Source organism: Vombatus ursinus, unplaced genomic scaffold, assembly GCF_900497805.2.
Source record: "Vombatus ursinus unplaced genomic scaffold, bare-nosed wombat genome assembly UNPS02014786.1, whole genome shotgun sequence".
Taxonomy (NCBI): domain Eukaryota; kingdom Metazoa; phylum Chordata; class Mammalia; order Diprotodontia; family Vombatidae; genus Vombatus; species Vombatus ursinus.
In genome coordinates, this window is record NW_020954564.1 from 53,809,796 (window position 1) to 53,824,123 (window position 14,328).

Here is a 14,328-nt window from a genome sequence, read left to right on the forward strand (position 1 = left end):
TGCGAAGTTTGGATTCAGTCAAAGGGCTGCATTTTTAAGGGGATTTGTGATTTAGATTTAGATTTAGTCAAAGGGCCACACTTGAGGATCTAGAGGGCCACATGTGGCCTCGAGGCTGCTGGTTCCCCACCCCTGCTATAGAGGCCAATTTTCACTCCAGTGTACCCTAGGCCACTGGTTTCTGGAGGACATTGAAGAATGAGAATTTGTTGTGAAAACATCTTTGAGATTTATATCTTGCTTGTGATGACCCTGGAGGCCTGAGACTGAGTACGTCCTGGCACAGACAAACATGAATCCAATAAACCAATTCAGATTTCCCCAAGATTCTTTGGGTGATAAGGACCTGACCCAGACCGGCAGCAGTGGTCAGAGGAGAAAAGGGAGTATATTTAATAGATGTTGCAAAGGTAAAATTGACAGACCTTGGCAACTGATTGGATATGGGGTGGGGATGGGGAAGGCAGTGACAGACAGTGAAGAGTTGAGAATGACAACTAGGTTGTGAGTCAGAGAGACTGGGAGAGTAGTGTCACCCTCTACAGTAATAAGAGAAGGTAGCAGAAGGATTGGATTTAGGGGGAAAGATAGTGAGTTCTGCTTTGGCTATGTTGAGTTTAACATGGCTACTGGACATCTAGTTCAAGATGTCTGAAAGATAGTTGGAGATGCAAGATTAGAGGTCAGCAGAGAGGTTAGGGCAGAATAGGTAGTTTTGAGAATTGTCAGTTTACAGATGATAATAAAATCTATAGGAGTCAATGAGATTACCAAGTGAAATAGCATAGAAGAAGAAGAAAAGAGGTCCCAGGACCAAATCCTGTGGGACACTTACGGTTAGATGGTGTAATCTGCATGAGAGCCAGCAAAAGTTATATAGGAAGAAGTTGTCATCTAAGTAGGAGGGGAGCCAGGAGACAGTGGTGTTCTGAAAACCTAAAGAGAAGAGATCATCAAGGAGAAGAGGGTAATCAACAATGTCAAAGGATGTAGAGAGCCAAGGAGAATGAGGACTGAGAAAAAGCCATTGGCATTTACTGCCATTTGGCAACTAAGAGATTGTTGGTAATTTTGGAGAAAAAAAAAACAAATTCTTGTATCTCAGAACCTTGTTGGGAGGAATAATTTACTTCTAACCATTAGACTATGTGTTATATTGCCTATTCCTCTGCCAAGTAAGATATTTTCTTGGTATTGTATCAACTAACAGAAGAAGGAATAGAAGCTAAGATACCAAAATTATTAGAAAAAAAGGGAGAAGTGATTGGGAGGAGGGGGAGTGCTACAAAATAAAAAAGACCAGAGAAGTGTAATTGTAGAGAGGTAAAAATGAATATAGAACAATAAGGAGGCAAATAGAGATGAGAGTTGATGAGATCTAGGCAATTCTTTTCATGGGTAGTAAGGATGATTTCATGGGCCCTTCTACCTATGCCTAGGGCTCATTCTTCCTCACAGAACCATTAGGTTATAGATATAAAGGGGAAAATAGTCTCTTGATTTAAAAAAAACTGAGATTAAGAGAGAGAGCACATTTATTAAATTCCTTACTATGTGCCAGTCACTGTGCTAAGTGCTGAGGATACAAAGATAGGCAGCAAATGCTCTCATTACTTTGGTATCCCTAGCACTTAACACAGTGCCTGACACATAGAAAGGTGCTTACTGTACCTTCTAATGGAGGAATATAACACATAAAAGGGAAATCAAGGGAAAAAAATCAAGTTATAAGTAGTAACTGACCACATACATAAACTTTATTGTAACATACAGTGGGATAAATGATATATGTGGTATATTTTAAATTAAAATCGAATGCAGGGCATTCTTAAAAATCAAGCACTAGGATGCAGAATGAAGAAAGCAAAACCAAAAGAACCACCTATATGATGACTATAAAATGTAAATAAAAGGCAGCAATAAAACTCTTGGTCAAATACAGTGGTCAGTACTAGGACCACACAGGACATGACCTTTCTTTCTGTTGATCAATCAACAAGCCTTTATTAAGCATCTACCAGGTGCCCCGGGATTATGCTGGGCTGGTGATTAAAAAGACAAAGAATGAAACAATCCCTACTCATAAGGAGTTTACAACAAACTGTTTTCAGTGGGTAAGCTTTATAGGGGCTATTGTTGAGATGTTTGTTGGGAAACATCAATTGTGTGATTTATATATACATATATACACATTATACATATAAGCATGTATATATATATATATATACATGTATATATATATAATTCTAATATAGGTAACTGCATCTGGCAGAAGTGTTCAGATACCTAAGTCTGTCAATTTTAATTTAGTCTAATGAGGAAGCTTGAATCCTACATTTATATTTTAATTTATTAGAGAAAGTTAGAAACCTAAACTGAAGTTTGCTCCATTTTAACCACGTAGGATGTAGACTGGTTTTCATTCCTAATACCAACAAGGAGAATTACATCTTAATGAGGACCTCTCTTAGGCTCAGCATACTATTGACTGACATCATCTAGACAACAACAAAACAGTTTCTTCCTTTCTTTACTCTCCCGTGCTGTCAGGAAATGGCTTTGATGAAGTCTGTGCTCACCTGCCAAATTGAGTAAAAGTGGTCAGTAACATCTTTAAGTTTCCAGCCTGGCCTCCTTCAGAACCCGTGAATTCACTGACAATGATGTATTCCATTCATTTTTTCATTTGGGTTTTTCTTTTTTGAGAGAGAGATAAGCAATATTGTCTTTAGCAGGTTCACATTCTAGGGGAGTACTGGGTTTTCTCTTTAGAACCCGCAGGCTGCTTAAAGGAGGGTCAGGCTTGGAGGTGGAAGACTAGCTCCCTCAAGAGTTGACAGCTGCATTACCCCAGAGCAAAGAGCTGCTGATGTAATTTGGGTCCTTCCTCCTTCAAGTCGATATCTCCAGTGATTCTACACATTGAAGAAGATCAGAGGGTTTTAAAGAACTGAAATGTGCTCTCTAACTCTTTGTTGAGAGCATGGCAAGCTGGTACCAATTATAGAACAGGAAGAAGAATTTTTACAGCTATCAGGAAAAGAAATCAGTTTATAAGCCTGTGGTATTATAGACTTTTTCTTAGTTTTCATACAAGCTAAAATTTCCCTTCTCTGTTCCAGACAGTTTAAAACATTCTTACTACTTGAACCACAAGTTAGCCTCCCAAGGCTCCTTTCTCCTATAACATTCTTAGATCATTCCTATCCTTTTTGCTCTGTTCAAGCATTTGTTAACGGACCTACTACAGGCCAGGCACTATTCTAGGTTCTAGGGAAAATGAAAAGTCCTTAGAGAAGTCTTCCATATGTCATTTATAATGTATCTCACCATTCATCTTTCAAATCTTTCTTCAAACATTTCCTCCTTGGAAGATGACTGAAGGACTTTGGCAGACATAGTCTATGTCCTGGTCTGGTTTTGTTCATCATTTTCCTGCATGTGCTTTCTAGGACTGGATCCATCTTGAGTTTTCCCATCTTGGTTCATGCTGTCTCCTGTGACTGGAATACTTTCTTCTCCTCATCTCCCCATCAATCCCATAAAGCCCAGTTATCTTCAAATAGCATTTCTGCCATGAAATCTTCCCTTCTCTCCCTATCTGGAAATATGTCCCCCTCATCTGATCTCATAGCAGTCCCTACTTGTCTTCTGCACTTATCAGATTCTTATTGTTGTCAAGCTTTTCTGCATGTGTTTTGTCATCATTACTAGGATATAAGCTTCTTGAGGACAGGGATTGGTTTTCATTTATCCTTATACTGACCTCAGTGACTGAGGCATTGCAGGCACATAGAAGGTGATTAATAAATGGTAAATTAATTACTACCCTGTTGCTGTCCAGCCACTTGTGTCTTCATAGACAGAGACCCCTTTATGGAACTCCTGTGTGTTAAGCCAAGTACATGAGTATTATTTAGTCCTCATGTATTTTATTTATTTATTTATTTTTGCAAGGCAATCGGGGTTAAGTGACTTGCCCAGGGTCACACAGCTAGTGAGCATCATGTATCTGAGGCTGGATTTGAACTCAGGTCCTCCTGACTTCAGGGCCAGTGCTCTACTTACTGTACCACCTAGCTGCCCCACTCATGTGTTTTAAAGATAAAGTCAGAGAACTGTCATGTATTAGTATCAGCTTATTAGGTATCTTACAGAAATTCAGTTGTCTTTCATAATGCATTAGCAACCATATATATATACATACATACATATGTGTGTATACATATTTATATATGTGTGTGTGTGCCTGTGTATGTATGTATATCAATACAAAGAGACAGACAGACACATGCTTTGGCCTTCATTATTATTTGGGATTTTTTTTGGAGGGGGGAATGGGAAAATGGCAGGGAGGAGGGGTTTTCTCAGGAAGTAAGATCCCTATGACATCTTGGTCCTTAAACTAGCCTATTAGTGGGAATTGTGAAGACTGGATTATTTTTGGCATTCCTTTCCTTGCTTAAAAGGTAGAAGGGAAGGAAGGCAGATATTTCATTTCTGACTGAATTTGGCTCTTTGGGGGAACCCTTAACTCCTTACTAGTGTTCATTCTTCTCCTCTTCCCTTTTCCTGTCTCCTACTAACTTGATATACGATGTTGGGCAACTCACTTAACCTCTTTCAGCTTCAGGTATTTAATACCAAGAGTGGGTGTAATTCCTTGTTGGAGTAAATGAGCTCCAGAGGTTCCTTCCAGCTTTATGTTCCATAATTTGTACTCATTTCATGGAAGACTTCAACTACTAGTTCATTCTCGCTAAATATCAACGTATAAAAAGAAAGGATGGTGAAGAAAAGCCAACACAGAATCCGATCATCATTCACTGATCAGGAAGAAAATCCCCACTTTTACCCCCAGAGCATTGTCAGCTGTCATTTGCAGAGCAATGAATGCTGAAGCCAGGACAGTCTGCTAGTCTAGAAGGTTAAACACCTCCCTTACCACCTCATAGCACTGGCCTGAAACAAGAAGCCTGGTTAGATTTCCTGTGCTCTTTCTTACAGTCTTTAATGATGGTATATTAACTATGCAGGAAAAACCCGCTTCTGCTCAGATGTTGCATTTCCCTTAAAGGTTCTTACATTCTCATGGAATTTAAATGAATCTTCATCTAGACCAGAATTTTTAAGACCTTCAGATATACAGGATCTAATTGTTTTGTTTTATTTATCTCATTTCTTACTTGCTTCATCCTAATGCATTAGGTTAAAAATGTGCTTTGCTTATGGGCTTGGATGGGGAATGAAACACTTGGGATATTAATCACTGGGAAATATATTGAATGGAAATATGATTAAAGCACAGCATTTATTCCCTGAGCTAGTTTGTTTCTTCTCTTCGTCCAAATTTTGTGGCTGGTATCTAGGGCTTTCTGAACTATTCTTTAAAACCAACTTGGTCTCCAAAGAGACTACTGACATAATAATTGACTACTCAATCTGAAAGATGCACCAGCTTAAATGTCCACAGCTATTATCTATTTCTGTACAGGAAGGTGACCCAACTTGGAGAACAGAAACATTTGTGTCTTAAAAGGAGGTAAGTGGTAGGAATGAGACAGAGTCCCCCCAAAAGCCTTCCCCTTGTTATCTAGACTAGATCCCTGAGCTGGGAGTAGTTACTGTTACAACTTAGGAAAGATAAACTACATTGACTTGGATATAAATGTCATTCCTTAAAGCTCCCCAAATTCCACCTGGACAAACAAGCCCAAATTTTCAGCTGAAAAGAAAGAAATATAGAGAATAGCCCAGAAAGCAGTGACTGTGGTGCAATTTGGCTCCCCATAACCTCTGCTTTTCCACACTTCAAGGTTATTTGGAAATTGATGCTGGGCCCAGAGGCAGGTGAGGGGATGTGTCAAGGAGGGGGAGGAGAACACTAAAGGCTCTGGGCAATTTGTCCAGGGCTGTTGCAGTCATGGTGGACTTCTCTAGTACAGTGTTTGTATTTCAGAAATACGGGGTTAATATGGTCAGCTAGTTGTCTTCTTTACATTTCCAACATGAATGTAAACCTTGAAGAGTCTTAATCCTGCCTTCAACCCCTACTGTGTATGTATATATATGTATGTGTTATATGTATGTCATATATTGTGTGTCATATATTTGTAAATATGTTTTATCCAGTGTGGTGAGGGTTCAAGGTTTTCCTTAGTAAAAGACAAGCTTTCAGCTCCCTAGCCTTCTCCAAACTCAACCCACATAGCTTCCTTTTCAGGATCAACCTCGAGGAAATAGGTAGGATTAGAGACCACTGCTTCCACCTCTCACCCCAAACCCTACTGGGAGGGGAGGCTGGTGACAGGAAACTGCGAACCAAGGAAAAGTAAAGAGTCATTCAAAAGCCAGTAGCCGCACCCCAAGGTCGTTCACTGTGCTGACAATACTGAGAAATTAGTGAAATATATTAAAGCCATCTCCTTTCCCCCTTTGACAGCCAAAGCTCCTGAAAAGAACTGACTGCAGTCAGGCTGATTGTGGGAAAGAAACTTTACGGAGGAGAAAGGAGAGACAGATAGCAACAAGGGAAAGAAGGAAAGAGGGAAGGAAGGAAGGAAAGAAGGAAGGAAGGAAGGAAAGAAAGAAGGAAGGGAGAAGGGGAAGAGGAAGGGGAAGAGAAAACCAACCTGAAGAGAATGGTTCTCCCAGCTTTAAAAAGACTAATTTATTCGTCTTTGGTTTTGATGCAAGAGGCATAGTTTCTTGCTTTCAGCTCTAGAGTCCTCCCAATCTATTGTCCCTTTTTTGAATGAGGCTTTTTGGCGTCCCAGCAGAAGTAACCACTCTATGAAAGAGCTAAAGGCTCTCGTGCTCTGCTGCGGAGACGCAAAGGGAAAAGTTGGCGGCATTGCGCTCAGCTAGAGCCAAAGCTCTCCAGAACGATTACCTTTAGGGCCCTGGTGGAGTGATTTTTTTTTTTAATGTCACCTCTAATCAGTGGGTCGTGGCCTCCATGCGAACGCTCCCCGCCCCCTGTTCCTTTTAGGGCCACAGTCCTCCCTGACTACCTCCTCTCTTCCCTCCTTTTCCTCCTTTCCCTTCCCTTCCCTCCCTCCCCTCCTCTCCCTGGGTCCTAGCGCCGGAACGTCCCGTCCCGCCAGCCCGGTGTCCCCGTGAGACCACATTGTGGTGGCTCGGGCTGGAAATCGGATATGCTTCATGTGTCACCTGGCGATCAGAGATAAAAGAAGCACAAGAATCTCTACTACCTTTAGAGCTTTCAGAAGTGCCGTGCGCCAGGCTTCTGTATCCGGAAACTTGACTCTCCAGACCCTCCACTCCCCATCTACCTTCTAGAACCCCCATATTCCATCGCAGGTACTGATTTCTTGTTTTGAAAGAGAATCTTAACACATGTACACAAGGAGCGCCGGGCCTCACCCTTCCCTCTTGGTCGCTCGACTCCCCTTTCCTCTTCTCACCCCCTGAGCCACCAGCTGAAGGAATACTCGCCTCCTACAGTACCTTGGACTGAAAGACACGTTTCTCTGGACTCCTTATCAGTGCGCCCCAGCACTTAACCTTTCTAGCAGGTTCCAACCCAGCGCGATGGTTTAGCTGATCTTTTAAAAAAAAAAATTCTTTGAGGTTTAGGGGGAGGGAGGGGAGGCACATTTTGCTTCCCGAAGGGAAACAGAGTAGTGAATTACTTTTTGACACAATGGAAATTCTTCTTTGCTCCCTGAAGTTCCCCCAGTACATAGAATGGGCTTGCATGTGTCTGTTTACACTAGTGGTGGTTTGTTAAGAAAAAACAGCACTCAGGAAAAGTGGGCGTTCTGCAGCTGCACCTCTCAGCCGAGGGACTGGGCTCTGAGCCACACTTCCCCCTTACAAAGAGCTAAAGAGTCGAAAGGGGTGTCTGGAGCGAGGCGGAGAGGGGACGGGGGAGGGGGTAGCTTTCTTCTAGAGGGCCTGGCGCTAAGACCCAGGGAATCTAAACCTGCCACCAGTTTCCCAGCAAGCGTTTCCCAGCAGGACACTAGAGGGCGATGCCCAGCACGGGATTTTGAGACTATATAATAGCAGCAGTGAGGGAGTCGAGCCATTAGCAATTAAGGGCGGACGAGCTAGGGTACTTGGGCTGGGTGGCGCTTGGAGGGAACGGAGGAGAGGGTCGAATCCGGGGCTGGAGGGGCGCTGGAGAGGCGCTGGAGAAAGAAGAGGGCACGTAGCTCCACTCATCTCTCTGGAGTCTGCGAAAAGGAAGGAGGGAATTGAGCTCTTGTTGCTTCCCCCAAAGAAGCCAATTCCCCTCTCTTAGTCCCGGCCCGGGTTGATCTTGTTGGTTGTTGGCGACCGCTGGGCGTTCCCCGAAGTCCGGGTGCCTGTGCAGTCTGGATTCCCGGAGCTGGTCACCATGCCGGGAAGATTTTAGCTCCCCCATGGAGCAAACCAACTTCTACGAGGTCGAGTCCCGGCCCCCGATGAGCAGCCACCTCCAGAGTCCCCACCACCAGCCTAGCAGCGTCGCCTTTGGCTACCCCCGGGACTCTGTCCCTCCTCAGCCCCCCGCAACACCTGCAGCCGCCGCCGCCTCGGAACAGCTGGGCGACATCTGTGAGAACGAAAACTCAATCGACATCAGCGCCTACATCGATCCCGCCGCTTTCAACGACGAGTTCCTAGCCGACCTGTTCCAGCACAGTAAGCAGCAGGAGAAAGCCAAAGCTGCCCTGGCGGGGGGCGAGTTCGACTATCCTCCGCAGCCGCATCCCGCCGGCCACGCCATGCACGGAGCCCACGGGCCTGGGAGCCACCCCCACGTCTATGGCTGCATGGCCGCGGGCTACCTGGACGGCAAACTGGACCCCCTGTACGAGCGCATTGGGGCCCCGGCCTTGCGACCACTGGTGATCAAGCAGGAGCCCCGGGAGGAGGACGAGGCTAAGCAGTTGGCGCTGTCCGGCCTCTACTCTTACCAGGCGCAGCAGCAGCAGCAACAGCAGCAACCACCGCCGCCTCCTCCAGCCCACCACCACCATCACCACCACCACCATCCGGCGTCCCACCTCCAGTACCAAATCGCCCACTGCGGCCAGACCACCATGCACCTGCAACCAGGGCACCCCACGCCACCGCCCACGCCTGTGCCTAGCCCTCACCACCAGCCGCCGCAGCCACCGCATCACCCACACCAGCAGAACAGTCTACCCCCGGGAGGAGGACTCAAGATGATGTCCACGGACCACCGGGGTAAATCCAAGAAGTCTGTGGACAAGAGCAGCAGCGAGTACCGAGTGCGTCGGGAACGCAACAACATCGCTGTGCGCAAGAGCCGGGATAAGGCCAAGCAGCGCAACGTGGAGACCCAGCAGAAGGTGCTGGAGCTCACGAATGACAATGACCGGCTGCGCAAGCGGGTGGAGCAGCTGACTCGGGAGCTGGACACGCTGCGAGGTATCTTTCGCCAGCTCCCAGAAAGTTCCTTGGTTAAAGCCATGGGCAACTGCGCGTGAATAAGCGCTCTCCCCTCCCGCCAATCCTTCTACAGCCCAGACTCCCGGTGGCCCCTCAGGCCCTTCGTGGATTCCGTCCCTCAGCCTCTCCCTCCGAACCCACCCAGACGCAGGACTGAAGGACGTTACTTTGGACACTGGTGGGGTATTTTTTTCTTTTTAAATTTCAGACCAGACTGATCTCGAGACTGTCCAAGACAGAACGAGGAAATTCCGGTGCGATAAACCCTGGCTGGCTTTGATTCTCTGCCCCCGCCCCCCGCCCCCAAGCCGGTCAGAATCTCTTCGAGTTTGAGATTTGGCCTTAGGTTGTTGTCTACAAGTTTCTTTCTAGTCGGGGGTGGGGGAGAGAAACCGGGAGTGAGGGTGGGGGGCCGAGAAGAAGGAAGGGAGAGAAGCCCGGAAGCCAGGCAGCTCTAGTATTAAGCAATAACCCTGTGCCTTAGGAGCGAGACGCGTTTAAATTGAAACTCTGGGATTCCCAAGTGTCTACGGAATGGAAGGAGCGAACCATGTGCCTTTGCCATTTGATCTGGAGGTTCCCCATGTTCCTACACCCCCAGCTTACCGGGCTCTATTTCTCTCCCCTCCTCTTTCTGCCTAGGAGAGATGCGGGAGCCTGGGGAAAGGTCGTAGAAAGTGAAGCTCCAGTCATTCTGGGACTGGGGTTTCGGAGGACAGGTGGTGGGCCTTGCCTCATAGACCAGAGAAAGTAGCGTGAGTGAGATCGGGGTGAGGGTAGAGGGAAGAGAGAGTGGGGGACGGCTTGCGAGGACACTGAGCCGGAGAAACAACTTGGTGATATTCTGACGAGAATATTATAAAGTCCTTAAGAAGAGAAAGAAACCCCAGTAACTTGGCTTTAAGCCTGTGGTTGCTGCCCCTAGACTTGTGGGAGCCGAGTTTCTGAGCCGAGGTGGGGGTGTCTTCCTTCAGGGGTTGGACAGTGATCGGCAGACAGCTCTCCCCATAAGAAGAGTGACTGAGGGGCTGAAGTCCTAAGTCAGCAGCTCCCCCCTCCTCCAAGGAAATGGTGTGTGAAGGGCAGAACGGGTGGGGGAGTCAGGGGACTAGTGAAACTGTCCCCTTGAGGAAGGCAGGGGGAATGGGGGGGGCGGCTAAGCCAAACATAGAGAAGCAATGTCTGTACTATATGTCGAAAAGTCGCAATAATACCAAGCACAATGAATAAACTCCCTTGAGATGGGGGATTTAGTTACAAAAAGCAACCAGCCTGTTGCTTTCTCAATTAATTGATTACAAACCCCAATCCCAGGTTAGGTCTCAATTGTGCAGGCCGAAGTGTAACTGTCCACCTCTGTATGCTAATTAATGTTGCAGCCCGAGCATCACCTTGTTTGTATTTTTCACTCAGATTCTGACCGAGATTTTCTTTGTTCATAAGTGGAATGGAGCTCTCCAGAGTTTCTACTTTCCTCTCCTTTTATTATTATTGTTGTTTTCCTCTCCCTGAGGGGTGGGGAGAAGCTGAATACCCTCTACCTCCCTTTTCTCTTTGTGCCCCCTCTCTCTCTCCCCTGGTCCCCAGGGAGCAGCTCCCCAGAAGTGGTGCAAGAAAAAGGCAAGGATAGGCAAGTGGGCTGATTGAAGGGTTTGGGGCAAGAGAGAGGAACCCTGGAGATGACCTAGGTTCCCTCAAGACAATCTCAGTCAAAGCAAAGAACTGGGCCCAGGCCAACGAACTCAGCCCACACCACCACCTCCAGACAGGGGCCCTGTGACACTCAGGAGCTGGTGGGAGACTTTTTCCAAAGGCACCCCCACCCACAGCTAAGCAGCCAAGCTGTGTGCCCAGGGGAAATTGAGGCATGGGAGGGTGGGGAGGAGAAGGAAAGGGCCAAGTTGTCTTTTGTTGTTGTTATTGTGGGAGGATATTTTATTTTCCAGATGTGATAGATGGGAATTTCATGTTGCCTGTTTTATGTACAAAATATATATAAATATATAAATATATTATATATAAATGTCTATAAAAGTGGAGCTCGGTGTCTTTTTAAAGCCAGAGTGAAACTACATGGGAGGGTTGTCAAGGGCCAGGTCCCATAACTCAATAAACATTGCATGTTCTTGATGTGAGTGAATCCATGCTCTGGCTCTTCATTTTTGCCGATGGCAGTCCCAGTTCAGTGCTTGGACCTCCAGTGGTGGCAGCAGGGTTGCTCCCGGGACTCCACTGGTTGGCTTCATTTCCGAATCAGTTTCCTAACAGTTGTACTTCTACAGGAGAACTTCCAGGACTCTGTTCTGGCAAAAATCTACTGGGGTGTCAATGAGGCCTGGCCAGGATGGCTAATTCTTACTGGGAAGAGGGCAGTTAAAGAGGCATGGCACTGTCCCCTAGTAATCAAGATTGGGGTCTTAGAGGTGTTCTCTTCTTGCCCTAAATTAAGATCTTGAGGCTGCTGCACAGGTCAGTGAGTTTCCATTCTCCAGAGCAATGAGCAAGAGTGCCTCAAGACAGTTTGTTTTCTGAAAGGTGGAGGGACAAGAAAAACAAGGGTGAGTGTCAGGGGTTCAGGCTGGTCATCTGACCTCTTTTCCTCTCCCCAACCCAAACTTCCACTCCAATCCTGTCCTGCTGTAGCTTTAAGCTGTTTTGGAGTTCCCCAGCCCAAAACACAACTGCAAGGCTCTACTCACTGTATCTGAGAGCCAGGAACTGTGGATAACTCCAGAGGTCAGCTCATACAGTGGCTTCCAAAGCAGTCTGAATGAGATAGGGATGACTGAGGAAAAGGTCCAGAGCCCTGTGGGCATGGGGGGGGGGGGTGGCTCAGAGAAGAGGCTCAAAGTGAGGATGCCTAGAATTACAAAAACCTCAGCCCAACCTCTGATTCACTGGGGTGAACACTTAATTAGCTGTGAGGTCCTAGTGAAGTTGGCTTGGCCTGCCTCAGTCCCAGCCAGGGCTCCAAGGTCATATACCAGTCCTGTTCTGGCCCCAGCTTGTTTGTTCCCATCCCCCTTTCCAGATTCTCCACATCTGGGAGGGGAGAGGGTCAAGTCTAGTCAAATCAAGGAGCACATATTAAGCCCCACTGTGTGCCAGACACTATGTAACAGGGAGATACCCCTAGGCTAGAAAGTAGGAAGGTAATCCTGGGCTGGGAGCAGGAGACCTGACCCTGTCCCTGGAAGAAATTCAGGCTCAGAAGGTGAGGATTAGAAACATCCCAAGTCTGTGGTAGAGTGGGCTATAGGGTGAGTTGCTGGTGGCCTCACACCCCAGCATCCTAACCCATTAACGCATTACAAGCGTGCCCTCTAGGCAATTAGGATTGGGTCTTTCAGGACACTTAGGGGTCTTCCATGTCAGTGGCTCACTGTGTGGGTTGATTGGTTATGACTTTCTCTACCTAAACACCAGCCCAAGGCTCATTGGTCCTCTCAGAGGAGAGGGGTTGAGGTCTCCCAGAACGAGCAGGGAGCCAAGCAAAACTGACCCCAGGAGAGGGCTGAGAAGCTCTGGTTAGTCCTAATCTGGGTTTGCTTTTGTCCCCTCTAATTCAGAGTAGAATGAAACTGGGACAACAAAGCCAGCTTGTATGTGTCTGCCCCACCCTACCCCCATCCCCCCCATCCAGAGCAGAGCAAATACTGCCTACCCTGGGCCACACACAGGAAATCTTAGAGTCATTTCCACTTCAGTATGAGTGTTTCTATGGCCTGTCTTTGCTCGCTGCTGTTTTGACGTGTCTTTATTTGGAGCTATTTCAGGATGAACCCTCTGTATCTGGAATTAAAACATTTGTGGGAAAACAGCACAGCTGGCTGGTCAGGTTTTACTTCACCATTACTGCTTCCCTTACTGTCCCAGTTATATTCTGCCTAACTGAAAAACTGAACCCTAGTCCACAGACCCAAAGGGAATGACATAGACATTTTTTTTTTCACTTGAGAAGTGCCTGATGTCCAGCTTTGGGCTGCACACAGGTTTGCCTGGGTTGAAGCATTCCCCACCTGGTGATACACTTAGTTTTAAATCCTAAAGATTAAATTGACTAGATACTTGGAAAAGTTGACTTTCCATTCTTATGCTCTGGACAATTCTGCCCACTAGCATTTCTCTGTCTGCTCCTCCTCTTCCTGCTATCTCCTCAGTCTATGGTTCCCTTGAGAGAGGAGGAGAAGGGGAAAGAACTTCAAGAAAGAAAGAAGGAAAGAGTAGGAGAAGAGAGGAGAAAGTAGGAGAGGGAAGGAGTGTGGTGAAGAGAAGAAAGACTAGGAGAAGAGAAGGAATCAGGGACTAAAGAAGAGAGGAAACAGAGAGGAAAGAGGGAGGGAAAGAAAAGGGGAGAGGTGAAAAAGGGAGTAAAAAGCAGGAGAGAGAGGAAGGAAGGGAAGAGAGGAGGAGAGGACAGAGGAGGAGGCTGCTGGCAGCACTGGAAACTGGGGAGGGAGGGCAGCCTGACGATTTTCTTCTGCAGGTCTCAGCTTGTTGAGCATTATAAAAACCGATACAGAGTTCAACGATCATTCCAGTTTTTCTTGTTTGATAGAATATCCACAGGCTTCCCTGGTGCCCCCAAAGAACCTCCCACTGGATCAAAAGGAGGAAGGGGGAGAGGAGAGAAGATAGAGGCACACTCACACTATTCTCTTCTCCCCCCTTTAAACTGTCTAACTTCAGTTTCCTCTTTTTTATCTTCAAGTCCCCGTCCCCCCCACCCAAGGAGAACTCTCTGTCTCCATTGGTACTCTCAAGGCCCAGGAAGGACAGATTCCCATTAGCTGTGAGGACTGAGGCAGAGCAGTGTGAATGTGGACTCCAGCTGTGAGCCACTGGCAGAGTCACTGAGATTGCCAGCCCCTAGGCTAGGGCTGGCAGAACAACTTCTGGTCT

The 14,328-nt window shown here is 46.7% G+C and overlaps 1 protein-coding gene across 1 annotated transcript; it reads left to right on the forward strand.

Annotated features, from left to right (window-relative positions):
* Window positions 1–7,911: 7,911 nt before the first annotated feature.
* Window positions 7,912–11,561, forward strand: LOC114047137 (CCAAT/enhancer-binding protein alpha-like). Its single transcript, XM_027867892.1, has one exon. It carries the CDS (start codon window positions 8,391–8,393, stop codon window positions 9,462–9,464), a length of 1,074 nt encoding a protein of 357 aa, XP_027723693.1. The 5' UTR covers window positions 7,912–8,390; the 3' UTR covers window positions 9,465–11,561.
* Window positions 11,562–14,328: the final 2,767 nt, after the last annotated feature.

Bases quoted from the DNA above. Each gene is read 5' to 3' on its own strand.
- LOC114047137 (XM_027867892.1), top strand. From the start codon at position 8,391: ATGGAGCAAACCAACTTCTACGAGGTCGAGTCCCGGCCCCCGATGAGC.